Raw genomic sequence first — 27,991 nt, forward strand, 5'->3', positions numbered from 1 at the left:
AATAGCGGGCCTTTATGCAAATGTCAATCACGCTCCACTGGTCGCCATCCTCGGTGTTAGTCTGTTGCGTTGCTTCACGTTTCGCATGGAGCCTGTAGGCCTTTGTTTACGCTAATTGAATTAAACTGAGAGAAGGTGACCTTAGTGCCGCAGAGACAGGGCAAATTAAACACAGCCAATCGGAGCGGCCTGGAGCCCTGTTTACACTGGTGTCATTGATGAGTTTAGGAGATAAGGAATGTAGTCTAGCCTCCTTCCTAAAATGTTGCTTTCTTTCCTTCTTTCTTCAATTTCTAGATCATTTTACTTTTAGACATTGTAGATGGTTTACGCTCAGGGCTGCATACAAGTAGACAGTGGACAATGGGTTTCGAACACAGAACCTTTTGGAAGGGAGTCAAACATTCTCACAGCTCGACTTTCCTGTCCTGATTGTTTCTTTCTTCCTAAAACATTTATGTCAGCCATGTACACAGTGTAAGTACTATAACTCAATGACTGGCCAGCGGTTGGGCTGCTGGAATTATCTCCATCTGCTGGTTAAACCTCACAATGTTGTGAAACACACTTACGGTAAAGATTTAAAATAATTATCCTCGTTCAAAGTTACTGAGCATCAAGCTTTGAACCCTGTTCAAACATTTGAACCAAGAACCTTAGTTCTGGACGGGAGTAAAACACCCTCGCCACTTGACTATTTTTACCTAGATAGTTTTGATGATTTGATAACTTTCATTTCGGATAGACAAAACACTTGTTGAACTGCAGTATAATGATGTAATGTTCCACGTCACAGAGTCTTTCAAACGTGTTTGAAAGACACGTTTGAACATGGAAACGTGTTCCATGTTTGTTTTGCCATCTTCCCGTTTCTTTGAAGGCTGCTGGTCTCGTTGAAACGCCAGTGACCTGCCCAGCCACCGAGCAAACAGTGTCAGGTTCGAGCCCCGGACACATAAAAGTGTCTCGGAAATGTTTGGCCCGCCTCCAGGGCAGTGAGAACAAATGTCTGTCGTCTCAATTTGTTGGATCTCTGTTGGGGTAAGGCGACTAGAGGGGACGTTAAAGGAACACAAAACCAAGTGTGGAGGGAGGTTTCTTTCTTTGAGCAAAAACAAACTGAGTGAAAATATCTACGATACATCTTCTTGCTTTCTTCGTTTTTTCTTTCTTATGAAAGTAAAACGGTTTAAAATATCTACAAATCTCCTTTTGGAGACTGCAATGTATAAACAAAGTTGACAGTGTAATGGCTAGGGTGCTCGACTTCCGGCCATACGTTACTGGGTTTGATGCCACAGTGTCCATAGCCTAACCTGGAGGCCATGGCGCCACCCTTAGCAACATGCCCTGAACCCTACCTGCTCCAGGTAGCTTAATTATCTCTTCACCAAAGTGTCTTTCTAAATATGGAAATAGTTGTTATAATAACATCACAAACAATTATGTAATATATACAGCTGTGTTCAATAATTGGACTAAAGTTCAAGTCAGATAAAACAAAAAAGGTTAACCATCATTGAAAGTGGTGCGTAACTTGGAATTGTCGAGCAACGCGATAAGCCCGGTTACATAATCACGTTAGGGTGTTGCTAACTGACTGATAAGAGAGCCATTAAAGCAGATAGTCCAGATTCCGCCGATACACATTCAAGGGCACTTGTCTACATATGCAGTGTGATGTCAACCGTGCTATCATTTAGCGCAGCTCCTGCCAAACTTTCCCAAATTGATTACGAAGAGCAAACTATTTCCGAAGCCATGAATGCAATGTGTCCACCGTTGCTGGTGGACAACGTGATGAATGAGTCCATCAAAAATATGTAATTATTATTTTAATGAATTAGTAAACTTTTGAAAATTCAGTATGGTGAATCAAAGCAGGTATGAATTGCTTTGTTCAGAGAGGATATTAACATTTAAATAAAATCATCCAGTACTTATTTTTTATATATTAAACAGATTTTAACTTTCCCTTACATTTGGAATTGGTTTGGAAAACCTTTCTTTGGCATCAATAAAATATCTACCTCTATATTTTAGCCCCAAACCACTGACTTTTATTCTCAGAGGCCCAACGAGAAAGCATAATTCAATAAAGGCATCTGGGCTTTTTCCAGAAGCATCTCACTGCAGTGACTTGACAGGAGAGATAGCCACTGGACGGCTACATGAGGACAAAGATTCACTTCCCAGAATCCAACACTCTCCAATGGGTGATAGAAGAACACTCTGTGGCTACTGCCAGACAGCTTCCATCCACCGTTTCTAACCGAAATAAACCTTGGGGAACAGGGGGCAGGGTTGCATTTACAATTTACTCATTTAGAGTAATTTAGCAGACACTTTTATCGATAGCTGCTTTAAGTGAATTGAGCAGGTAGGGAGGCAGGGGCAGGTAGGGGTTATGGCATCTTACTCAAGGATTCCCATAGGTTAAGTCGCGGACAACAGGGATCAGACCCAGTACCTTTCGGCTGGGAGTCACTCTAGCAATGTCACGATGAAATGTTCAGGGTTTTGCGTTAGAAATACCTCTGCTAAATAACTATACAGTAAATTGATACAGAACCGAGGAACAGAAGCCTATGGGCAGAGCCACCCTCCTTCCATCACTGGCAGCCGGGCAGTAAACGGCGGATTAGCTAAAGGTCACAATGTTACACAACAATACACTCTCAGTTGCTCCACCTATTGACATAGTAGTCCCGGGTGTAATTTTCGTGTGCTGCCGCGACCCATGACCCGGTTGGCACCCTCAATCTTTCTGATTGCACAGCTGAGCGACGCGGCATAGTCCACATTCACCGCGCCGTGTGGCATGTGAGGGATGCATGTGTAGCATCGGGAGGCGCGTGCAACGACACATGCGGCGGGCATCGGGTCGGAGGGGGCGTAATTTGATTATGTGCCGCATCACCTGCGACCCACAGCAGTTTGCACACGCCGTCCCTCGTTAACAGGGATCAGGGTTTGGAACGCTAGCCATGTGTCGGGTTTTATAGGGCCTATTGAGTTTCAGACGCGAGACCGCCGCTAAAAATAGTGACCGCAAGGCGTGAGGCCCGCTCCGAATCAACCCCTTGCGATCCCCTGCGATTGTCTTCGGAAAGAATGCGATTGTAGCTTACTCTGATGCCAAGCGAGTGAAAATGACGTTTCAAAATATATTACAATCAAATTGGTAGTTAACGGTTAACAATGCTTCATCCAAGCGGTAACCACAGCTGGTCTCAGATAGAGTCGAGAGATCATGCAAACATGTGTGTGTCCAAAGCTCCATTGCCTCTTCATAATCATACTGTTGTTGTACTGAAACTTGCTGTAAAACGTTGATGACATCCCAAACCACACCAATCGTTTTGTTACGCTGTGTAAAGTGGCTGTAAGGTCCATATTCCATCATAACCACTTTTGTGGTTTCAAATCCCACACACTCCGATTACATATCCCCCACCCAACCCTACACAGTCCACTCAAACACCACATTCCTGTTCAGATACCTATGAGGTCCCTCCGCGGTGGAATGCAGAGGTGTGCCATGGGGATCCTGCTAAAGCAGCGAGGGAGAGCTCGCAACAACCCTCTGCCTCGGCTTGTCACGAGTCCACTGACGCGAAACGACAAGAAAAGACGTGGGACCTCTCTTTCCTGTGTGCACATTGGGAGTAACTGCAGCCCATCAAAGGAGGTAGCCGGGATTTGTTACTTTCCGAGAGAAAGGAACCCCAAAAAGGGAAGGCCAGTACCTCCTCTTCACAATGTAATCGTCTTCAGAACCCCGTGGCATCCAAACTAAATAGAAAAACGAAAAACACGGCCAAGAATGTGAACAGAATTGGAGGCAAATGGAGAGCCACCGCCCACCTGGGAGAGCTAGCCTCGCTGTCCATAAGGGGGCCGTGCGGTGGAAACACTTCCAAAGGCCCCCCGAAGTGGGGCTCTGTGTGCTTTTGGACGTTGCCAAGAAGTTAGGTTGCCAACTATTAGGAAGAAGACAAGAAAATCCCTCTCCCGCAGTAGCTCGTGTAATATCAACACGGCCACGGCGGCATAAAGGACACATTCATGGGCACACAAAGGGCCGGGATGGCATAAGGCTTAATGGAGTGTGTTATGTTGCAAATGCTGCGAGACCCAGCGCGGAGGTGGAAGTCGGGGGCCCCCGGTTCGACATTCCGATAAAAAAGGGCGCGCACATGGGACTCCTGGGCACACACGAAAAAAAAATACAGTTGGCCTGGGACTTGATCCATCATTCCAGCTGTCATGCCGTCCGCCGGCGACTGCCAAATGAATTAAAAAGTTGCTCTGATACGCCCAGCGAGTGGCCTTTGTATCCCTTTATGTTCTGCTTCCACTGTCTGTGTGGGTGACTTCATGCATCGCTGGATCAAGTAGCGCTTAAAAAAAAAAGAGCTTATTTGTCTAAAGAAACACCCAGGAATTCAATTCACACATCCTTTGACCTCAGAAGCGATGAAAGAAGAAAAGAGATCCGACCTGATAATGAGTTGAGGGTTCAGAGACATTGGGCGATTACATGCCACTGGGAGACTGTGACTGCAAATTATCCCTTTGGATGTAATCCAATGTGCTTTTTATCTCTCGCTGAGCACCCAGGAAGTTTCATAGACGCGCAGAGGAAGCCAATTACCAGTTCTATGTTTCATTCACAGATTCAAGTTAAACAATTAGCAAGCTTGTATTTTTACAATTTTTATGTAGCTTATTCAATGTTGGTTGTATGCTTTGATTGTTCTCAGCAACACTTTTTAAATTTTTTCATACTTTCTTATACCCATTTCCTGGTGAAGGCAATTGCACAACAGAATACAGGTTTTGTTAACCAGAAGATCTGACCCTAAAACCTATTGTGATTGAGAGATAACCTTGCTTAACGATCAGACAATTTAACAGAGGAGTTATCTGAACCTCTGAACCATAAAATGTCTGAAATAGTTGATAAGATCAGAACTTTTTTACATCCTCTCGTCTCCTTTTCTCTCTCCAAAACAAAAATTTAAGCTTAAAAAAGGGGATTTTGAAAAACAACACACACACACTAACAAACAAAAGTCAGAATAAACTAATACAGCTCCAAAATAGACAACCATAAGCCATACACCCTTCTGACTTTTTAACAAACTGGTCACAGATGCATCTACAAAGTAAAAATGCTGTTTTGAAAAAATGAAAGGTATTATTAGGAATATGCAAATGAAGCAATGCCACAAAAACCAAACACATGGAAGTTGAGGAAATATGGTGAACACCAGAGAAGAGGTTGGCAGGGCAGTAATGGGTGCGTGGGGCGGAAGATCTGGGGGTTAACTTAACTTTGGCATCTCCATATGCACGCACACACACTCTCACACACACACCCACACACACACACACACACACACACACACACACACACACTCCAGGCATCCCGTCACACAGAGAGGGTGTTGTTCCCCTGGCCCTTCGTGGGTCAGAGCGGGCAGGTAGGAGCGACTCGATACGGCTGCCTGCCCAGTCCAAGCACAGAGGGCACTCTGTGTCTCACACACACACACACACACACACACACACACACACACACACACACACACACACACACACACACGTATATACACACACACACACATATACACAAACATCCTCAGGAATGCGAGCATGGGGCATCAGGTAGGTTGCAGTTCACCAAGCCCATGTCCTTTGTTTATCTATCTCTCTCTCTCCCTCTCTCTCTATCTCTCTCTCTGTGGTGCTTTTTAACAAAGCACTAAGAATGCATAGAGGTTTCCAATACTGTTTGCATTCCATTAGAGTAAATACGTTTTTGTTTCTTCTTGGTGTTTTTATAGACTCTATTCTAGCATAACGACATATTCTTAGATGGGGGAGGTGATGTTGATGGTGAACCGCATTACCAAATAAATATTTCCCGAGAGAGGCAACACCCACCCCCAAAAATAACTCGGCATTGTCATTTTCGACGTATGGTTGTTTAAGGATGAGTTTGTGAACGTAACAGTTACATACATATCTAAGCATGGGTGGCCCACGTGGGAATCAAACCTCTAACCCTGGCAGAGTTCATACCATTCGCAATCCGTTGAGCTAGACTGAATCAGATTCCCTCTATCGGTATTATGAATAGGCCACTCTATAATGTTTGCCAAATGTTCATTTTTCTGTAAAAATACATTATTTAAGGAATATATTTTTCTGGTTTGAATTATAACCAAAGGCATTTCATTGCTTATAATAGAGTTTTTCAATGTCAGTTAAATCACGTGCCGTCATAAACTTACACTAAGCAAAATGATTGCCTACTACTACAACAAATCCATGAGAGATAAAGCAGTAAAATCTGAATTGCATTGTTCATGACAAGCCAGGACTTTGGTGGAGCCGTCAGTTGCGGACAGCCACCATTCAAAACCCTGCAGGGCGGACTTACAGGCAAATAAACACTGCTTGACTCTGCTCTGTCAATCCCCTCGTATTAACCAGCGCACACAGACACACAAAGACACACAAAGACCTCAAGACGCAGCAGCCCACATGGCTCACATTCTTCCAGAAGCCCCAGACTCAGGCCCCTCACCTTGATCAAAGTCAAGGTGTGTTCTTAAGAGTTTTACATGGGCAGGGTGGAGCTGGAGGTGGTTGGTAGTGGTGGAGGTGGAGGGGGGGGAAGTTTCTGGACGATCGCTATCGCTCTTCAAAGGGCGGTTGCTGAGGGCCCCTGTGTGTGTGTGTGTGTGTGTGTGTGTGTGTGTGTGTGTGTGTGTGTGTGTGTGTGTGTGTGTGTGTGTGTGTGTGTGTGTATGTGTGTGTGTGTGTGTGTGTGTGTGTGTGTGTGTGTGTGCGTGTGCTTGTGTGTGTGTGTGTGCTTGCTAGTGTTGTTTGGAAGGCAGGGCATCAGCTGAGGATAGACAACTCTGCAGAACACAAACAGACACAAGAAGCACTCTTCTTGCACAGCAAGTAGTGAACACACCTGTACAGAATACACATCCACAAAGACAAACATCTGCGAGATAAACAGCTTTAACCAGGGCACATTCCGATTTATGTCCTTAGTAGTAGGCAGGGGTTAAGGACATCATCCACTCCTAAATTCCTAAAGGTGGACATTTAGGGTCGAAGCTGGCCTATTCTGCAAACTCCTTATGAATACAAGCATAAAATCCAGATGGAGACTCAGAAAATGTACTGCTGGTAACATCTCAAACTTCTCACCCCCCTTCGTGTGTCAAGTCATTGGCAACATCTTCATACTTTCAATTTGTCTATTCAACAATTCCATCCATACTTTTAATGTTTTTTATTTCAAACTATTCCAATAATGAAAATACTTGGTCATGCAGCACCAAACTTTTAATTGCTATTATTATTCACAAGTACATGCACAGGTTCCTACTTGAGCATGACTGATGTTCAGCTAATGGTCTGCCCTCGTATTTAACACTTGCTCCAGTCTCAACCGAAGCAGAGTTGGCAGCACCAGACACACATTGATCCCCTATGTGCCCACATTCCCATCCGCCCCCGCCGCGCCAGGTGTGTGTGTGTGTGTGTGTGTGTGTGCGTGCGTGTGTGTGTGTGTGCGTGTGTGTGTGTGTGTGTGTGTGTGTGTGTGTGTGTGTGTCAGCAGGGGCTTGGTTCTCTGGAAGGATTTATTATCACGGTAATCATGGGGAATTTACCGGGTCAGTTTGGCAACCCATCTCTTATAGAGCTGACATTATTTTCCCTTTCCTCTGGGCATTTATTACATTTAGGTTTTGCAAGGAGAAAGGCAGCAGAATGCACTATTAAAGAAACTTAAGATACAAAAATCCAGTATGTAATAAAAGACTAATTTCTGCATCATACTACTAGTTCTGTCCTTGCAACAGTTATAACAGCAACAGGAGCTGTCCAATTTGATCTTATCAGATAGCAACACGGTTTTGCTGTTCAACCTTGACTGCGATGTCTCTGACCTTTAGGGGTCAAAGATTACAGGTCAAATTCCGCCATCTCCCCTTCCAACAGGCACACACAGGACCCAATGTCATGTATGAAACTAAATCACAGAATTAACTATTGGAAAAGACCACCCTCACTTAAAAAAACACCTGCATTCCTGCCTTCAATAAATATATCCTTGCTGTCATGTTAGGTATTATCATTATTAATGGGACAAGCTGGGGAATTGGATGTGTGTGTGTGTGTGTGTGTGTGTGTGTGTGTGTGTGTGTGTGTGTGTGTGTGTGTGTGTGTGTGTGTGTGTGTGTGTTTTATGTGAGGCAAGCATGACTGAACTTGGGGATGTTTAGGCTTGCCTCTGGCGGTGCAATTAAGAAGGAAGGCGAACACGCGATCTGGTCTAAAGTATTGTTTTGTTCTATTATGTCAGGGCTGGAAGGTGGATTAAATACCGCTCAAGATGCTGCTGCGCCTGCAAATTGTCTTGCTGTTGTTTTTCTCCACAGTTAATCAGAAAAGTATCTTAGATTAACCTTAAAGTTGTACTCTTCTGTAGACTACTCTACTAAATTGTGTTTTTGTTTTATTTTGTTACATTGCCTGAGGGTTTAGGTTTTGCCCGCATGTCGGTGACTTTCATCAGTTATTGAGTTGCCTATTTTATCAGAAAATAACAAAGATACAGCAAAAACCCACACTGAGTCTGCAACCAAACATCCATCTGCACGGAATTGAATACATCAAAACATCCAAACTATCACCAAAACGCATGCCTACTTTCCACTGTTAAATAAAACTTCCCACATAGTTTGCAAAGAAAATCTCTTACCTTCATGCGGTTCTCTTTCTTCTTCTCCTCATATTGGTGGACGGGCATTGGCAGGAGGAAATCGTCTTCACAACAGAGGAAACTCACCGTGCATCCCATCCAGACAGACTCAAAGAGGGAGAGACCACTATACCCATCCAGGCAGACTCAGAGAGGGAGAGACCACTAAACCCATCCAGAGCTCTGCTCGCTGCTCTCCTCTCAACGCCGGATGACGTGGTGCTACTGCAGAAGACGCAGATCACCCAGACGCGTCTGAGGAGCTATTTGGCTCCAGTCCAAACCTGATCAGGTGGCAGGGCTAAGTCCCAGCCATCATAACTTTTGCATTGGCAGCCAAACTGTAAAATCCGCGAGAAAAACATTGATAAACAACATTGTTTCGGTCACGTGTGTTTTCTTTTCTCTTCGGTCACCATGAGCCTGGTGCGGTCTCTTTGAGTTTCACACTTTAGTGATTTTCCGACTTGTAGGATAAAAGGACACGTAGAAGGTAGACGCGTGTTCTTTCTGTCTTGTGTTTCTGTCAAATCGGTTTATTCTCGAAGTAACGTTGGAAAAATGTAAAGTCTGGAAGTAGGTCGACCTCAAACCTGGATGGAAGGATTTGCTGAAGAATACAGGTGATCGACGCCAGTCTAAGGCTCGCGCTGTCTCTCCTCTCTCTCTCTCTCTCTCTCTCTCTCTCTCTCTCTCTCTCTCTCTCTGTGTCTCTCCCCCCCCCCCCCCCCCCCCCCCTCTCTCTCTCTCTTTCTCCACCTCTCTCTTCAAAAGTTGTAATATTTGATCGTGTGGTTTATCAGGCTATACAGTGAAGCTCCATATTGGACGTTCTCAATCCTTTAACGTTGGGCTACGTTTGCTGTCACAAAATATAAACTGGTAGAATAAAGGTTTTATTAGGCTCCTGTGAGTGACAGTTTTGATGAAAAAATGTATGCTAAACTTTATAAATGTCGGCCATTAAATTTACAGACACATACTTGCGTCTGTAAATAGCATGTTTGGAAATCAAGAAGTTGGTCAAGTTCAAGTTCTTTCTTGTGCTTATGATGTCCTCTGCTGGTCACGTGGGGAGTCTCCTCTTTATGAACAGTGGCGCTTTACATTTTGTAAAAAATACAATATCATATAAGTATATATATATATATATATATATATATATATATATATATATAGGTGTGTGTGTGTGTGTGTGTGTGTGTGTGTGTATGTGTGTGTGTGTGTGTGTGTGTGTGTGTGTGTGTGTGTGTGTGTGTGTGTGTGTGTGTGTGTGTGCATACGCCGACATACGCGCATGTGCGTCTGTGTACATTCTTTATAATTGTGTTCATTCATTCACCAAAGTTTTACCAAGGTAACTAGCTTTGCAGTGGCAGCTAAGGAAAGGCGCTAAAAAGGGACGTTGCTGTTGTACCGGTCGGTTTTAAACAGTTGATGAGTGAAACTAGCGTGGGGATTGGTTGCTTCTGTCCAGGAAGTGCAGGTTGACCTGTCGGTCGGCCACCAGCACGGTGCGACTCACTGGTTTGATCTCCCCCAATGTGGGGTCGGGTTCCACTTTAAAAAGCTTGATCATCTGGCAGGACAGAAGAGGAAGAAGAAGAGAAAGGCTTTAAGTTAAGTACAAGAATTCCTTGGTTCTAAGGTAACACTGTGTGACATACTGTTTAGCAACGGTGACTGAATGGTAAAAATATTGAATGTGCTTTCTGCCATTCAGTTTACATCCTGAATTTACAGCTGAGAAGCATACTATTACTACTGCCACGACTATACTACACTGTACAAAACTACACTATAGCTACTACCACTTGTACTAATACTGAACTACTACTACTACTACAACTACACTAATATCTAATATCTACAATACCACTACTTTATAATATACAACACTAGGCTACACTATTTCTACCACTTATACTAATACTAATACTATTACTATGATACTACTACTACTCTACACTATACTAACCTATTGTAGCCTACGCCTACTATTCAATTCTATAATATCATATTACTATAATATACTATGCCACTATACGTGAGGCCTTATATACTAGACTATATTACACTCGACAAGACTATACTTCTAAATTCACTAAATAACTGCCAAGTGCAGATTCAGCTTGATACCCACCCTGGCCAGAGACAGGTGCATTTCCAGCTCAGCAATCCTCCGTCCAACACAACCTCTGACCCCGAAGCCAAAGGGGATGGACCCGAATGGGTAGGGTCTCTCTCTGCCGTCCCTCAGCCACCGGGCTGGCTCAAAGCGCCACGGCTCCGGGAACGTCTCCTCGTCATGACTCATGGCGTAGAGAGAGAACCCGAAGACTGTCTGAAATGACCAGAAACGAACGCAAAGAACGGTCAAAAGCTTTTTATGGTTGGTATCTTGTTGGCTCTAACCAAACTTGCTGTTGTTGTTCTTTCATACATTTAAAGACGGGTCATCGTATAATGGTTCCATGTAAAACATAGCCTACGTTCTTTGGAAAATGGTAGCCGCCAATAACAACGTCCTTTTCAATGTTTCTTCTTGCATTCATCACAACAACAGGATACATCCTGTGAAACAAGAATACACAAAATAACAGATTAACATTGATTATAAAAGTAATTAAATTGAACACTTGTCACAACAAATGTAAAACGTATCAAAAACTGGTCAAAGGCTTGAGGCTCTGACAGATTATATCTCTGAAGAAAACAACGAAAGCCATGTCTGTTTATGGAGCGACGGGCTAGAATTAGTCCAATCAGACAGCCAACAATCCCCTACCGGGCTTTGCTTTTGGACAAAGAGAATTGCTGAGAGAAAGGGATCAATTGAATATTGACATCTTCAATTCAGACAACCCTGTGCACCTTTCACTGCAAAACTTCACAGTACAAATACTTTCAAGCATTTCAACCCAACTCGAATCCCCTGATCATCAACCTCTAACACCATCATAATCCAGACAAGACACAGTAGCCCCACCCCCCCCAATAGTTTGGGCGCACCAGTTACGTGTCGTTACAATGCTCTAACCTCAGGGTCTCCTTGATGACTGCCTTGAGGTACGGCATAGAGTTCACTTCCTCAGCTGACAGGATGTCGTCGGCTGCTGTGTGTTCAGAAACCTCCTTATAAAGGGTCTCCTGAGCTTCAGGGTTCTTGGACAGCAAGTGCAACGCCCACATTAACGTATTGGAGGTCTTGGGAGAAAAATGAGTGAGAGATATTTTACGATTAAGAGCGGAAGAGGGCAGATAGAGAGGGGGACATAACTTGCACACAGTAATGCACCAGAAGTAAATAGGCTGTCTTTTTTTTGTAACACCCTTCAGACAGGACTACACGTCCGAACGGGGCGTGGGCCTACCGTGTCCACCCCGGCAAGCAGCAGCTCTGTGACGCTGCCGTACACCTCCTTGCGGCTCAGCTGGGTGTCGGAGAGGAGGTAGGTCAGGTACTCCCCTTCCACCTCCTGCTGCTCCCCCAAGCGCTGCTCCATCTCCTCAACCTTCTTGTCAATCAACTGCCCAGCTGTAGCAAGATGATATAGCTATAAGATAACTCAAGCTACTAGGGATATACTGTAGCTGCTAATGGGAAAACTTACACAGAGCCGGTTTAACTGTGTTATAAAATGTAACGATAAAACTATGAAATGTATTTGTACGTATCAGATCAGCTAGGCAATCATTGTAGTTCAGCATTATCATCCATCATATTGCAATATACTTTTGTTAGTATTATCAATAGCATTGTGATCAGAACACTCTCAACATCAAATCATGCTACCGTCATACCAAATTTGAAGATGCCGTCCCACCCCGCTATGTAACGGTGCCAGTGTGGCGAGAAGCGCTGGGCCCACTTTGGCAGCAATATCACCCCCGCGCTGTTCGCAAACATCCGGGCAATGGAGTCGATAAAGTGCTGCGTGCCGTCAGGTATTTCGTTCTCCAGACAGCCAATCCTCTTCTCGAACAGAACCGACGATACACCTATGGGAAACGGGACGTTGAGGAGCATCCGATTTTTTGCAGCGTTCACACCAAAAATGAAGGTGCAGCACAAATCAACACAAAGTCAATGCAAATACGCAAATAGAGAACCAAATTCTGCCATAATGGGACAAAAACCTTGGACCCATGGATTTCGTGTGATTCTATTCGCTCAAACACTTCATGCAAGTTTAAATATTTAATTTTTTTCACAAATTTCGCTTTAGGATTTGTCGTGACAGCCTATCAGTGTACACTCCCTGAAGTCCATAAGGAACAGCAACATGGAGAAGAAAGTGATTGTTGTCGTTTCGAGCCATATCTAGCTCACGTGGGGGCTGGCAGCAGTGAACAACCGTTGAAGCAACAAAGACACTGCAGCACTCAATTGACACTGGCATAGCCCTGCCCATTAGACTGCTAGCCCGCCGTCTAGGGTTTGCCAAGCAAGACGCTGCAGAGCGGATTATATGGGAGATGGCTGCGGCGGGGGTGATAGAACCATCCAATAGCCCCTGGGCTGCCCCTGCCATCCTGGCAAAAAAGAAGGACGACACCTGGTGGTTCTGTGTGCACTGTTGTCGTCAGAACAATGCGACCCGCAAGGACTCCTACCCCTTGCCCCGCATTGTTGACACCCTGGACCAAATTGCTGGATCATAGTGGTACAGCTCACTGGACCTGCAGAGTGGCTGCTGGCAGGTGGAGCTGGCACCAGAAGCAAGACCAAAGAGAGCTTTCACCATCAGCCAAGGGCTCCAGCAGTTCAGTGTGGTGCACTTTGGTCTCTGTAATGCCCCCACCACGTTCCCCCACCAGCGACATGGGGCTGGGGGCAGTCCTGTTGCAGGAGGGGGCCAGGGGAGAGATAGTGGTGGCTTATTACACTCGCTCTTTGAGCCGTCTTGAGCGCAATTACTGTGTCACCCAGCGTGAGCCCCTACCTCTACGGCCAGCCCTTCCTCCAACAGATGGATCAGCCTTCAAGGAGCCTGAGGGTCAGGTGGCCCGTTGGATTGAGGCCCTGCAGGATTACAATTTCAAGGTCCAGTACCGAGCAGGGCGCCTGCACAATAAAGCAGGGCTGTGGACCCCTGTAGACTTAGCCTTCGGCACCCCCCCCCCCCCCGACACTGATGTCCCCAAAATCACGGGCTTGGAGTACCTGTGGGACATACAACAGTGTCTGGCGGAGGCCCACGAATTTGCCCGGCAGCGCCAGGAACAGGCAGGGAGGCAGCAAAAGCAGGGGTATGACCTCCGTTGTCAGGGATGCTCCTTTGCTCCTGGGGGGGGATGTGGGATGACAACCCAACCCGGAAAAATGGAGTCTCTCCTTAACTGACCACCCAGTGGGTTGGACCCTGTGAGGTGTTGGAACAGCTTTCAGACGTTGTGTATCGGGGACGGCTGGTGGTTTTGCGACGAGACCACTTGGCATCCTACCGCCTCTTGGCTGTCGGACTTATAGACACCTCCGAGCATGGCTCCACCAACATTCACAAGCCATGCAACTCCACGGGTTCAAAGGCGGCTGGTGCAGCTTCCCCGTCCCTATAGAGACTTTGTTGTCAATACATTGCTCCCACCAGCATGTAGCCTGAGGACAGGCAACATGCTGGTTGGGGCAATGTATCGCCGGGCGTCACTTTTGAAGCATCACAACCTGGAGGTATAATAGATGCAACTGGTACTTGGATCAACATGGGTGTGGGGGGACATACGGCGTCTGGCCTGCAGGGGGGAGTATGGGCATATTGAGAGCACACTGGATCGTCTGGGTGGATTGGGTCTGATTGCGGACACCTGCTAGCAATCAGACCAATCAGGGAGTGTGTATTTACGTGCCTGCTTTATCTTGTAGTGGGAAGGGATCGGGAGCAGAGACAAGGACGTAAATAAAAGACTTGTGTGTGCTTCCAAGCAACCCCGGTGTCCATTCACTCATTGAACTTGTTACAGTGAAGCACAATGTGGGGCTGAGCGCGGATAATGGAACAATCACCGTTGGCGAGTGGGCTCGGACATCTGGCACAGATGTCAGAAAGACAGAGCCAGCTGCAGCACGCGCAGCTGGTACGTTGGTATGTTATCACCCAGTTGCTGGTACCCAGGAGCCGCCGGGAAATGATTTTCCAGGCGGCGCATTATAACCCTATGGCGGGCCATTTGGGATACGATAAAACACTTAACCGGATAATGGCTTGGTTCTATTGGCCGGGGATTCGGGCGGAGTTGCGAAGCCCAGGGGCGTTCTGGACCTCGTTAAAGAAAACTGGGAGGAGGGAGATCCAGTATCTGGGGTACCACCTGGGGGGGGAATGTCCGGCCGCAGATCGGTAAGACCGCTGCGGTTGCCGCCTCCCCTCGACCCAGGACCAAGAAGGAGGTGAGGTGGTTCCTGGGGCTGGCAGGGTACTACCGGCAGTTTATGCCGCACTTCTCGGACCTAGCCAGCCCCTTGACCGACCTCACCGTAAGATGGCCCCAGATACAGTCCAGTGGTCGGAGCCATGTCAAGTGTCGTTTGAAGCCATTAAAACAGCCCTCTGTGGGGAAGCGGTCCTGTGTGCTCCTAACTTTGATCTCCTATTTTCTCTGCAGACAGACGCGTCGGACAGGGGATTGGGCGCGGTCCTGAACCAGCGGGAGTGGAGGGGGCCGACCGACCGGTGCTGTACCTGAACCGCAAACTATCAGACCGGGAGGGTCGGTACAGCACGGGGGAGAAGGAGTGTCTCGCTATCCGATGGGCGGTCGGGCCCTTCGCTACTACCTGCTGGGTCGCGCATTCACCCTCTACTCCGACCACGCCCCCCTCCAGTGGCTCCACCGCATGAAGGATGTCAACGCGAGGATTACCCGGTGGTACCTCGCGTTGCAACCCTTCAACTTTCGGGTTGTGCACAGGCCTGGGGCGCAGATGGCCGTGGCGGACTTTCTCTCCCCTTCCGGGGGGGGGGGGGGGGGGTAGTGAGTTGGCAGCCGGATACTTCCCAGGCCTGTGTCGGGCAGTGGGGGTGTGTTGGGGGACGTACGGCATCTGGCCTGCTGGGGGGAGTATGGGCATGTTGGGAGCACACCGGATTGGCTGGGTGGGTTGGGTCTGATTGCGGACACCTGCTAGCAATCAGACCAATCAGGGAGTGTGTATTTACATGCCTGCTTTATGTTGTAGTGGGAAGGGATCGGGAGCAGAGACAAGGACTGGAGCACATGAACTACGTTGTGAGAAAGTCTCTGGAAACGCTCCCTGTGACCGCGGTGGCGGATTTATAATTTCTGGACTGTCGTAACTGATACACATAAAAGACTTGCGTGCGCTTCCAAGCAACCCCGGTGTCCATTCGCTCATTGAACTTGTTACAATGGGATTAATTTAAGATGTTGAAGGTGCAAACCATCATGGTCAACATCACTTTGATCTTGCACTTTCTACCCGGATATGGACCGTTTTAACTGCTTGTAAAATCTTTTTCTGGAGGTACTTTATGGATTTTTTTGTGTAGATCATTGCAATGTTTGTAATGCACTGTCAAAGACAAAGTGTTTTGTTGTGAAACACTTTGAAGACGTGCAGTATAACACAGCCATAATGCAAACTGAAACTCTAACGACAGGGCAAGGGTCAGCTGCATATCAAAGGAGTATGCAGATTCACATGGCGTATCCCTTTAAAGGCTGTGTTGAAGGATTATTTTCCAACGAATTTGTGCAATTTGCTTGTTGGTAATAAAGATTTATACTGTTATCCATTGTATTTTATGTTGTTAGGTATCACAAAACGGAATGTAATACGAAAAAGTAGGTACTATTTTAGTTAGTTCTATTGATTCTCATTTCCCCCAGAATGCATTGTATGACGTCACATTGGGGAGACACGGACCAAAGCCGCTTTGAGACCCTTGAGAGTAGAGACTAGTAAGAGAGTGTTCAGCAGATTATACAGATACATAGATAAATACATAAATATTATATATAGTTAGCGCAATTTGATTGGTTTGCTACCTCGGGATACTGGGCAATATCCCATGATTGACATCTCAAACCCGATATTGTTTTCATCGCAAAATAATAACAACGAATAAGCCGCTAATAAAAACAAATAAATCCCGGCAAAAAGTGTTATCTTGTTTATTTTTGGAGTGTTCACGTGTAGTAGGCCTATATACTAAAACATTTAACTAACAATTATTCACCTCAGGCATTGTCCCCACTACACTTCGGCAAATAATTGTTAATTAATAGCCTAGATACATAGATAGCCTAGTCAAGTCTTTATTAATACCAAACAACACAAATCGTCGGGAATTCATTTAGGTGATTCGGCTCACACAGGACAGTATAGCCTACAAGACCACACAGAACAAGGGAGACAACAAGTCTGACTGGACATACACAAAATACATCACATTAAAACTATGCTTTGATCTATCAACGCATATCTATCAACGCATGTTGACACATGCGTTGATAGATAGATGGATGACTGGCTGGCTGGCTGGCTGGATGGCTGGATGGCTGGATAGATAGATAGATAGATAGATAGATAGATAGATAGAGAGAGAGAGAGAGAGAGAGAGAGAGATAGATAGATAGATAGATAGATAGATAGATAGATAGATAGATAGATAGATAGATGAGGTCTTAGTGAAGAAGCCTAGCCTTGGAGTTGGATAAGTTGGAGTGATTGTGTACTGGCGTGCGAGAGTGAGAGAGAGAGCAAACCCGCCGTGGTGATGTTTGGCTTCTTGTGGGCTGTCAGCATCCACCGGGTTGGACGATGTGCTTTGTGTATGTGTTCAAAGTACATCTGCTATACCTGCCATTTATTCAGTTGATTGCTCTTCTAACTGGGCCAGATTAGTGCCAATTATTGTTGTGTTTGCATTGTAATGCACAACTTTGCCTCTCCTTGTTATAAATCAACGTGCATCCAAACAACTTTAGCCAATGCAGCCTCCTGTGTTGCTTTAAAATACATAGCATATCAGATTATCAAAAAATGTTAAATGTGTGCGTGTGTGTTGTCATGTAGGCTGAATACTAATTGTCTTGCATCCATGAAATATTGTAATGTTATAGGCCTACTGCAAAATGTATATCGTAGGTATTGCGCAACAATCGGGAGAGGGGGACCCCCGAATATTGACGGGTATTTCGCACACTGGGTAAAATAAAGCTTAGGAATAAACACTAGGCCAAGATGTTGTTACTGGAGCTAGTAGGCTACCATCAAAACGTGGGATAACTAATCAGAAATCTGATTACAACGTCGGGGGTAAGATTTAATTAGGGATTATCTGGGGGGGATTTCACAGGTGGGACTGGCAAGGTAGCCCATAGCTAGCATTATGCCTTCTATTTCTAGACCTTCTGACCAAATTTACCGGTACTTATCTGAATGACATAATCGCTGTTACGAGATAGAAAGAAAACGTTGACTTTCACTCTGTGCTATTCACAGACAGTAAAAATAAATAAAAGTGTCGTTATTGTATGCACTGCTGTTCATTGACTAGCTCCAGCGCTCGTTGCTGCATTGCTAAATGATAGCAACTCTCCACTCAATCTCCTCTGACCATGCATTTAATTGGCTTTGACCGCCATCAGTTCTCGGCAATTCCTCTCACGTCTGACAGGTTCGAAATTATACGACTGTGGGCCATCATACATGTTATTTGTGGTTCTTGCCACCACTTAGATGCCATATTTCTAGTACTAGGTTGAGGCTACCTTCCACCACGTCTCCCCAACGTGACGTCATCGCCGAATGGCGTTAGAAAACACCCGTTACTGCCAAAAACAACATTAGACTTCATTGGATTTTAACACTATATTGGAGACATTTTATAAATGATATACATATTTTGAGTGCTTTATGTACCCATTAATCAAAACTTCCGGCTAACCTGCACGTAGGCCTTTAAACTTGAAAGAACCAGTTCAAAAACATCCACACCAGGGTTTTTTTACCAAGGTGCTGTACAGATACAGTGTGGTGGTGGCCTAACTACCTTCAAGGGAGAACAGGTACAGGTTGTTGGACACGTCGGTGACCAGGGTTCCGCAGGGAGAGGCCTGCCGCAGGTAGCAGATGCGTTTGATCAGGTCCGTGACCACTTCATTGATCACAGGGCCGTACCGCACCGCATCCCTCGGGTGCAGCATGCGCTTGTTGAGAAGGGCTCTGAGATTGTACCACTTTTTTCCTTCCCTGCACAAATATATATTAGAAAACCTTGTTCTTCCACATGTGACAATGGTTATGACATGAAAATGCATTTGAAACATTTCTAGCTCTCAGGGATTTAACAATCATTAAATCATTTAAATTATGTGCCAGCAAAAATAAAGATTTTGATATGCATTGTCAAATCAGATTAGATGCGATAAATGAACAAGCCTTAAATGGAATACACATTGTGGATGACTATTATTAAGCTATTTATGTTTTTTTTATACTTTTTTATACTATATTCAGTTTAGTTTTATTATTGTATGTCATTGAATCCTGAAAGTCATCCTGTTTTGTATTTTTTGTATTGACTGCTAATGAAAAGTGGCAGAAAGAATAATACTTGTGTGTGGCGCTCTTAACTCTGTAAAGGGCCCATAGCCAAGGCCCCTCATATTGCGGTAATCCGTCCAAAGGGACATGTCTCCTCGGCTGGGAAACTTCTCCTCCTTTCTCAAGACCTCCTCCATTAGCTTCACACTGCTCAGCGAGACTGTTTTAAACCCCCCCACATAAATGGGCCCGTAAAGCTCTTTCTCGTGAATCTGCAAGGCGAGTAAGGGAGAAAGACAACGTAGAGATTAGACTCCAGCACAAGGGAAACTTGATATTCTCCCAAAGACTCTGATGCCGCGTGCTATTATGTTGCATGAAGACCAAGCACTGGAAAAAACCTAGCAAGTCAAAAGGATTGACTTAAAACAAACATAGTAGTTAAGGGAACTGCTATGTTTAGTAATGAAAAGGAATGAAATACAATCAAAAATATGAGGAGCATAAAAGTGGGCAGCTATGAATATTTAAGACATTATGTATGATAACTTTTGAATCAACCATTCAACACAAATCAGTATCAATAAAGCAATCTGAATCTGAATGCTCTGTTAACTGTACTGGGGACTTATTAGGTATAAACTGTGGGTGAGTATGGTAAACTGTGGAAGTCTGTTGGTTGGTGCCCATTTGCTCCCCTAACAGTTGGGAGACATGGGTTGTTGACCTCGCAGCAATGTGACCAAGCCTCTGACCTCTTTTCCTCTTTTCTCTATTGGGATCCTGTTGTATGGGATGGGAGTATCAGGATGTTGGGATGATTTGCTTTGTGTCGACACAATAATGTCTGATCAGGGAGAAAGTTGGCGGACCAAGAACGTAGACCTGGGGGATTCTGGTGTTCAGGGTCCATCAGAAAGTCCAAAATCGAGTGGGTTAAGTCCCAGGATCCTGTGCATGGTTTGTGGGAATCATGGGGTTGGAATGCAGAGCTGTAATCTACAAAACAGCATATGCCCTTACTATTCCTTTACAGGCTGCAGACATGGGGGATTGAACTATGTACCTTTCAGCTGGTAATGGGATACCCTTGCAAGTAGACTATCCGGCTTTGGGTTTGAAGAGCTTTTGTTGTTCTCCGGACAAAGCAGTCTTCTAGAATAAATTATTACTTTTGAGAAAGTAGGTTGCGAGGTTGTCAGCCAAACTTTAATTTTACTTCTGAAAGAAAGAAACAGTTTGTTTCCTGAACATTTCTTTTCTGCATGTTACCTCAGAGATGTGAATCTATGAGACCCCGAAAACACCCCATCTGAGCCTAAACAAATACCTTATAAATGGTTTTTGCAGGTTTGCAACAGGAGAAACTTCTTGGAAGATATGTGGCAGCCTACCTGGAGATCATGAAGACGGTTGTAGTAGCCCTGGAACACCATTCTGTACATAACCTCCCAGAGGCCAACCTTTGGTAGGTCCTGGATGGTCCTCAGCTTGTCCCCGCCGGAGGCTGGGAGAGCTATTGAGGATGAGGGGGGGCCTCCCTCCGACCTGCAGGACGCCAGGGCACCGGTGCTGGGACGTGGCCGTAGCCAGCAGCCGGGGCTGGCCCTCCGGAGCACTGAGCTCCTCAACAAGCAGGCAGCCATGCTGCAGCCCAGTGGAATGCATGTGAGCTTGTAAACACAGGACTCTGGTTACATTTAAGGAAGTGGCTGAGAGGGAGGGACCTTGTGGAACAGCTGGTTTAACCATTTGGACTGGTTTAAAACTGAGACCCTTTCCATTTTACAGGGGATGGGCCTACACGTCTGAGCATTTCATTATTGTAATCCTGAAATCAAGAACATATTAAAAGAAAATATCAAATATATTGTAATAGTATTTTACAGGTGGTTAACCTTTAAGTTGAGAGGGACAAAATACACTAAAATTAGTCAATTTATGGCAACAGTTTAGTATACTATGCATGCAAATCTATTATTAAATAGCTTTTACTGTTATTCAGGGCTGAAAAGTGCATTGACATTTTAAAATGCAAGGCAACTACTATTGATTAGTAAAAAAAAAAAGAAAATCATAATCATCATTGAGATAAACATCTCTTATATATCAAATATATTGTAATAGTATTTTACAGGGGGTTAACCTTTAAGATGAGAGGGACAAAATACACTCATTAGACAACAGATACTAACGACACTACTCTTAACGAAAAATACGAAAAAGTAAATATGTTTAGTCTAATTAGTAGCAATGTGCTTTATAGGATAAAGCAAAACAAAACATGTGTCTTGTAAGACATGATCACAGTTGGGTAATAAATGAATGAGTTAGATTAATTGAATAAAGATTCCACAGGTGAGGTTGAAGCTCACACGCAATGATCCATTGTACAGCTCAAGTTCAACTTCAAGTTCAATTTAATTATCATGTGAATTAAAAATACAATGAAATGATTGTGCCTCGGCTCCCCCTGTCTTAGGACAAACACTTCATCCCAGAAAATAACACTAACACTACAGACCCACACAATGCCCTCATATACACAATATACAGTACATGATGCATTACATATTATACAAAAGCAATGTGAAGTATAAGTGGGTGTTCCATTTTGTGGAGTTGTAAATGGACTGTGGTGTTTTCAAATGGACTCCTGATTGGATATAGTGGGACCAGAATTCAGTATTTCTACCTACTGCAGAGCGGAGGGACGGAGAGACCCATGTTACTGACCATTAACTTATCAATGATGTCAGAATAATTATAAAACAGTCCGTCAAAGACAGGAAATTCTGTCAAAAGACAGGGGTTTTCTAAGGTACAGGCACACAACATGTTAAAGACAATTGCTTCCCAGTCAAAGCCCAATGCAAACTTCAATGTCAGGATGGTCATCATCAAAAAGATGCATTTCCATCTCCCAATTATAATCCCAATCGTTTTCTTTGTGCCATCATTCATTTATTTTGTCAACATTGCAGATGGCCCCCGCGGGATCCATTTTATACAACATAAAATGTCCTTGGACTTGTGCCGCGCTCATCTCTGGCAGCGCCGCCAGGGCAGTCACAGCGAAGTGATCGCCCTCTGAGCTTGGCGCTGCTGGGTAGAAGCGGCGAAACATCTGGGCCAGCTGCCAGTGGGTGCAGTGGCCCACATACTGCTTTAGGTCCACACGACCTGGCCGGATTAGAGCCGCATCCAGCCTGTGTGGAGACCGGTGTTTAGATTACTAGGAATGACTGAAGATTTTTATGCATAAAAAAATACTATCATACCATCATCAATACTATCAACATCATAAATTCAAATCATTATTATTACTAGAGTTTTCGCGCGCACGATGCTCGCGCTGAACCTCTAGTTGTAATTAAACCCATAGCAATAATGTGGGAAACCCCAGTAGATAATGTAACAAATTTCTGAGCGCATAATATAATAATATTTTGCCTATAATTTTACAACGTATAACATTCGTACACCACAAATGACTCTTAAAAGCAGTGGCAATATTTCAACAATTTTTAACCATTCAGCGAACAAAAGGCAACAGGCTGATTATCATTTAGGGGGCCACTCAATGACATGCAGAAGCTTCATCAAGACGCCCACTGAAGTGGTGTGAGAAATACCGACTCCTCATTCACATATAAGGTAATTTACATTTCCTACGTAAAATTCAGGATATTTTCAGGGTACAAATGTCACGATATTTTGTTCACACATACGGCCCATCAGGAGAATATCAGGACTTACACGTGTGTCTCAAAGCAGCTAGGTTGTGAACATTTGATTACATTATAAAATTAGTCAATTTATGGTAACAGTTTAGTATACTATGCATGCAAATCTAATATTAAATAGCTTTTACTGTTATTCAGGGATGAAAAGTGCATTGACATTTTAAAATGCAAGGCAACTACTATTGGTTAGTTGAAAATAATAATCATCATTGAGATTAAACATCTCTTCCAGTGTCCTGGCCAAGACAGGCAGCAGTAGCCTACAGTCACACATAGCATACACACAAAACATAAGTACGCCTGCGTATGCGTGCGCTTCCATGTATGTGTCACTGCCTTTGTCTTGACGTGGGGTGTGTGCGTGTGTGTGTGTGTGTGTGTGTGCGGGCGCGCTTCAGTGAATGTGTCACTGCCTTTGTCTTGACGTGCGGTATGTGTGTGTGTGTGTGTGTGTGTGTGTGTGTGTGTGTGTGTGTGTGTGTGTGTGTGTGTGTGTGTGTTTGTGTGTTTGTGTGTGCATGCGTGTGCGTGAGTGTGTGTGAGTGTGTGTGCGGTGTGTGTATGCGGTGAGTATGTGTGTGCTTGCGGTGTATGTACGCGTTGGCGCGTGCTGTGTGTGTGTGAGCTGCAGGCTGCTTGGCACCTGCCACATGAGAAACTTTAGTAACTGGTCAATAAAGGGTGTCAATAAAGTACCAATTTACCTATCAGTCTATTTATCTACCTTTCTTTATCTATATAATCATCTAATTACATGACACGCAGGATCTCAATTCTAATGTCGTTCCTTTCTGCCTCTGAGCTACCTGTCGATAAAGTTGGTGGTCATAAAGACGATGCGGGCCTCGGAGGACGCCACCCCGTCCAGAGAGTTGAGAAGGCCGCTGAAGGTCAGTCTGCCCATCCCCTGGTAGGCCACAGGGTCTGGGGGGAATAACACAGGACACAGTGACACCATGGTCGTCGCTTATATATACAGAAGAACGTTGGAGCGGAGTTCTCTGAAAGAACACCGCAGCACTGACAGAGCACCAGTGGAAAAGGAAGACTAAAGAACAAAACACATGACATTTAACTATTGCTGATCATGAGTTCTTTTGGACATATGGAAGTAGATATTTTGAATGAATTCTGATAGGTGTCATTAATGAGTAGATAGGGGTTTGGCATCTTGTTCAAGGATGCCTACAGGTAGACTGCTGCTGAATGCCGAACCCGAGGCACTTCATAACCCTGCAGGACATTTTCAATAATATTCACACCCACACTAACGCGGTACATACATGTATTTGGACCTTTAACTACTCCTTGCTTGGACAGTACACTTAAGGGGCTCGGATGTTCTAGGGGTTGGGTTGGGGAGGGTCGGGGGACCTACTCTCTGTGGGCAGCAGGTCGCGGCTGACGAAGGCGGCGTCCACGTCCTCCAGGAGGATGATGCTCTGCTGGGGCGCCACGCTTAGCAGATGGTTGAGGCGGTCGTCCGACAGGCTGCGGTCGCTCAGACTCATCAGGCAGATGCTGTAGCCCAGCTCTCCCGCCAGCGCAGTGCTGCAAGGGGGAAACGGCAACAGAACGTGTTGGATGGACACAGACACACACAGCTTAATGTTAGGATCATGACAAAAATTATAATTGCGATTTTCCTCGATATTGTGATGGCGATTATCATTGCGAGCAACAGATTATCGATTCAATTTGGCAGCCTGGCCAACCAAGTCGCATTGCTTTGTTTCATATATTTGTCGACATTGACTCACAATTGGACATACAAGATTCTAGCACCGTAAATGGCAATGACTTTGATATAAACCTTTGCAGCAGTTTGAAATGAAAATATATTTCAATGTAACAGGGGGTACAAATCTGATGTTTCTGATTGCAACCTTTCACAATTAGCTAATTAGCTATGGCGTTGGCCAGCCCTAGCAGCTACTCACATGAAGCTGCTCTTCCCACAGCCTGGGGGTCCATACAGCAGATATCCTCTCCTGTAAGGAATCCCTGATGGCAGAGAGAGAAAACAAAAAACAATCAGCCGAACAGCACCCGAATAAGTCAAGCCCTATTTGCTTTTATTAACCATAATGTCATTTGCGGTTTCGTTTTTTTTTATAAAAAAAAAAGGGACCACATACAGTTTAATACATAAAGGTCACCATTTGATGCACCGTACCAGATTAAGCTTTAAGTTTAATCGCATCTGTAATCCCTTGCAGAATCTTTTATCCAAAGCTTTTGTTGTAGAAACATATCATTAAGGTGCAAGTAGGGGATAGGGCATCTTCCTCATTGCCGCCTCAAAATAGACTGAAGCCATTGGGGTTCAAAGCCATAACCTTCCGGCTGGGAGACAAACAACCTTACCACTTCTAGACAGCCCTGCTTCCCAATCCTCTGTTTTTCTCCCAGGTTTGAGAAACTACACGTTTATACTTTGAACCACCCACCTCTGTCCGTGTACCACTTTGGATTTCCGATGAACTCCTTCACGTCGTCTACAATCCTCTCAGCCACGCCCGACTCCAGTACCACCGAGTTCAGTGGTCTCCGTCGGCGTGGAAACCCAAACGGTCGCCACTCCCCACCCATGGCTGTGTACATCACTGTTCGCCCTTCTTCCTGTTTTAGGGCCAGCTCTCTAGCTGCGTAGCACAACATTTACTTTATTAATCCCAGATGGGAAATGTGGGTGTCATTGCAGTAGGCTAAGAAAATAAACCATAAACAAAAGTATAATAGTAGCATAACATAAGTAAATGGTGGTAATAAGATGACAATAACAAAGTCACAAATTTAAAATTAAAATAAGCAAACTATGGAACACAATTAAAAAAATTTGAATGAACATTTAGTTGAAATAGTATTGACAGTTGAGGAAAGCTTTATTAGTATTCAGACCTGAAGGGCCAGATTGATGGAAACTGATATACTGTGCATTGAACAATTTTATCATATTCTACATATCACTTTATGTACTATAATAGCAGCAATAGTGCTTTTGATAGAGAGTAATAGTGAGAGTTCTAAACATAATAATGTCATAACGATAACGACACAGGAGAACATAACCAGAGTCATTGAAAAGTTTTAATTTATGTGAGTGATTACTCTCAACCAACTGGAAGCATCTGGGTCCCATGGTCTTTATGTCTATAAGAGCAAGCCAGCTCAAGTGGGCTGCTCTCTTCCATGATAGCCATTTGGTGGATTTTCTTTTTGATTTGCCATTGCTTTGGATTTGGCCTGAATTGGATTTGGCTAAGGTTTGATTTGGTTTGGTCTATTTAGCCTATTATTGGGCAACTGTCCGAGGGTTCCAGCTCAATCTTTTTTAAAAGTTACCATAAGTTTAAAGGAAGTATAATCATTGTCTTGCCCATACGAATGAACAAAGTGTGGAATAATCACATTGTCAATAAGGTTAACTGCTTAAAGACAGTGTCTGTTTCATGAATATTTTCTATGATCACATATGGGGCAAACAGGTTCATTGTCTGGACCTTGTAAGTTAGAAAAAGATTGTTGAGTCATTGAATGGATGCTGATGAAAAACAAAAGATGAAAACCGTGGTCGGGGGCAAGAAGATAGAGGAGTTACCTTCCTGTAGGATGTTGAAGAAGATCTGTCTGTCTCTTCCCAGAGCAGTGAAGGTGACCGACTCCCAGGGAGTCCCAGTGTGTAGATCCACCATCTGCTTCTCCCTGGTCCTCTCCACCCGAATCCACTTCCTCCCATACCTGCACAGAACCATAACACCAAGGTCAGTGGAGTCGTAAGTTTGCATAGCAAATTGTTTATAACAGAGGAAGTTGCATAGCAAATTGTTTACAGAGGAAGCATTAGAAAGTAAGCTTATTAAATGCCTGTCTTTTACTATGACATTATATCACATGGGATAAGGCCTTGGATTCTGTCACATGGAATAAGGCATAGAATAAGTTAAGTAAGTTTGAACAGTTGGATTGCCCTTTGACAGAAGACCTATTATTATTATTCCTATAATATGAATCATATAATAAAGAGGCAATGTTTTAGCTAATCCTTCTACCCTAAAGGATATTAGAAACTCTACTCACCAAATAATATGGTTCCCAGGACTGGGGTGGAAATCAAACTGTGTTTTGACACGTCCACTTTCATGTGCCAGGTAGGACGTCTCCACGCTGAGATGCTGAGTGTGTTTTGCGTGCTTCGTGATCCAACTGAGCAGCCAGTGGTAACTCTTATCTTTGCTGGGCACCTCCAGTGTGATCATATAATTCCTCCGGAAGAAAATCATCCCAACCTGCGCTCCTTTCCTGGCAAGGGCCATCGCTGTCCCGATCCCGACAAGCCCAAAGCCAGCTCCAAAGTACGGGTTGTCTTTCAGACCGTCTAAGAGGTCTGACAGAGGCATCTTGTATCATAGGATGAGAAGTACACCTGTTTATGGGAAGCAGAACTATTAAGGGGTCACTCTTCAAGGAAACCCCCTCGACTCACATGACGTCTTGGATATCTTCGCCAAACCCGTTCTTTATCCCCTCCATGGAAATGGGAATTATTCCATTAAAAACAAAAGTGTATGCCATATAAGCATTGTTTATCAAGGGAAAGCGACCTCTGCATTGTGGTGTTCCGTCGATACAACTCCGACAGTGAACGGAACCCCCGTAACATTCATTCCTAGTTCACATAAACATTGTAATCATAAACTACATTCATATAAATATCATGTAAACTATTTAATTTTTTGGTTAATTTGTCTGATTTTAATTCAAAAGGATGATCATAATTATTAATATGATGCTATGCCTATCCCATCGCATTAGGCTAGACGCTGATCTGCCCATTAAACAGACTTACAAGAGGGTAATGGCGACGCAGCTGCGGTGAATGGTGAATAAAAGGCAAGTAAAATCTTAAACAATACGAGGAAAACGAAGACAATG

At 44.5% G+C, this 27,991-nt stretch overlaps 3 protein-coding genes across 10 annotated transcripts in view; all 3 read right to left on the bottom strand.

Annotated features, from left to right (window-relative positions):
- The window catches only part of tns1b (tensin 1b), a 166,306-nt gene extending 157,387 nt beyond the window's left edge, over positions 1-8,919 (bottom strand). For all 8 annotated transcript variants that reach the window (XM_079733023.1, XM_079733017.1, XM_079733020.1 and 5 more), the window contains exon 1: positions 8,798-8,919. In XM_079733023.1, the coding sequence (XP_079589149.1) occupies positions 8,798-8,896 (99 nt within the window). In that variant the 5' untranslated portion in view covers positions 8,897-8,919. The remainder of the gene's footprint in view (positions 1-8,797) is intronic.
- Positions 8,920-9,860: 941 nt separating this feature from the next.
- Positions 9,861-20,956, bottom strand: LOC307072560 (sterol 26-hydroxylase, mitochondrial-like; the record flags this gene model as incomplete). Its single annotated transcript, XM_079731900.1, has 9 exons — positions 9,861-10,376; positions 10,941-11,141; positions 11,290-11,371; positions 11,838-12,004; positions 12,172-12,335; positions 12,602-12,799; positions 18,817-19,016; positions 19,401-19,582; positions 20,705-20,956. 9 exons carry the CDS (start codon positions 20,954-20,956, stop codon positions 10,245-10,247), a joined length of 1,578 nt encoding a protein of 525 aa, XP_079588026.1. The 3' UTR covers positions 9,861-10,244.
- Positions 20,957-21,774: 818 nt separating this feature from the next.
- bcs1l (BC1 (ubiquinol-cytochrome c reductase) synthesis-like) lies at positions 21,775-27,674 on the bottom strand. The gene is made up of 7 exons (XM_079733967.1): positions 27,137-27,674; positions 26,658-26,797; positions 25,507-25,701; positions 24,997-25,060; positions 24,435-24,607; positions 23,863-23,980; positions 21,775-22,519 (listed from the first exon to the last, which is right to left on the bottom strand). The coding sequence occupies exons 1-7, from the start codon at positions 27,454-27,456 to the stop codon at positions 22,267-22,269; spliced, it is 1,263 nt and encodes a 420-aa protein (XP_079590093.1). The 5' UTR covers positions 27,457-27,674; the 3' UTR covers positions 21,775-22,266.
- Positions 27,675-27,991: the final 317 nt, after the last annotated feature.

This window comes from Pollachius pollachius (assembly GCF_949987615.1).
Source record: "Pollachius pollachius genome assembly, chromosome: 3".
In the NCBI taxonomy this organism is placed as follows: Eukaryota; Metazoa; Chordata; class Actinopteri; order Gadiformes; family Gadidae; genus Pollachius; species Pollachius pollachius.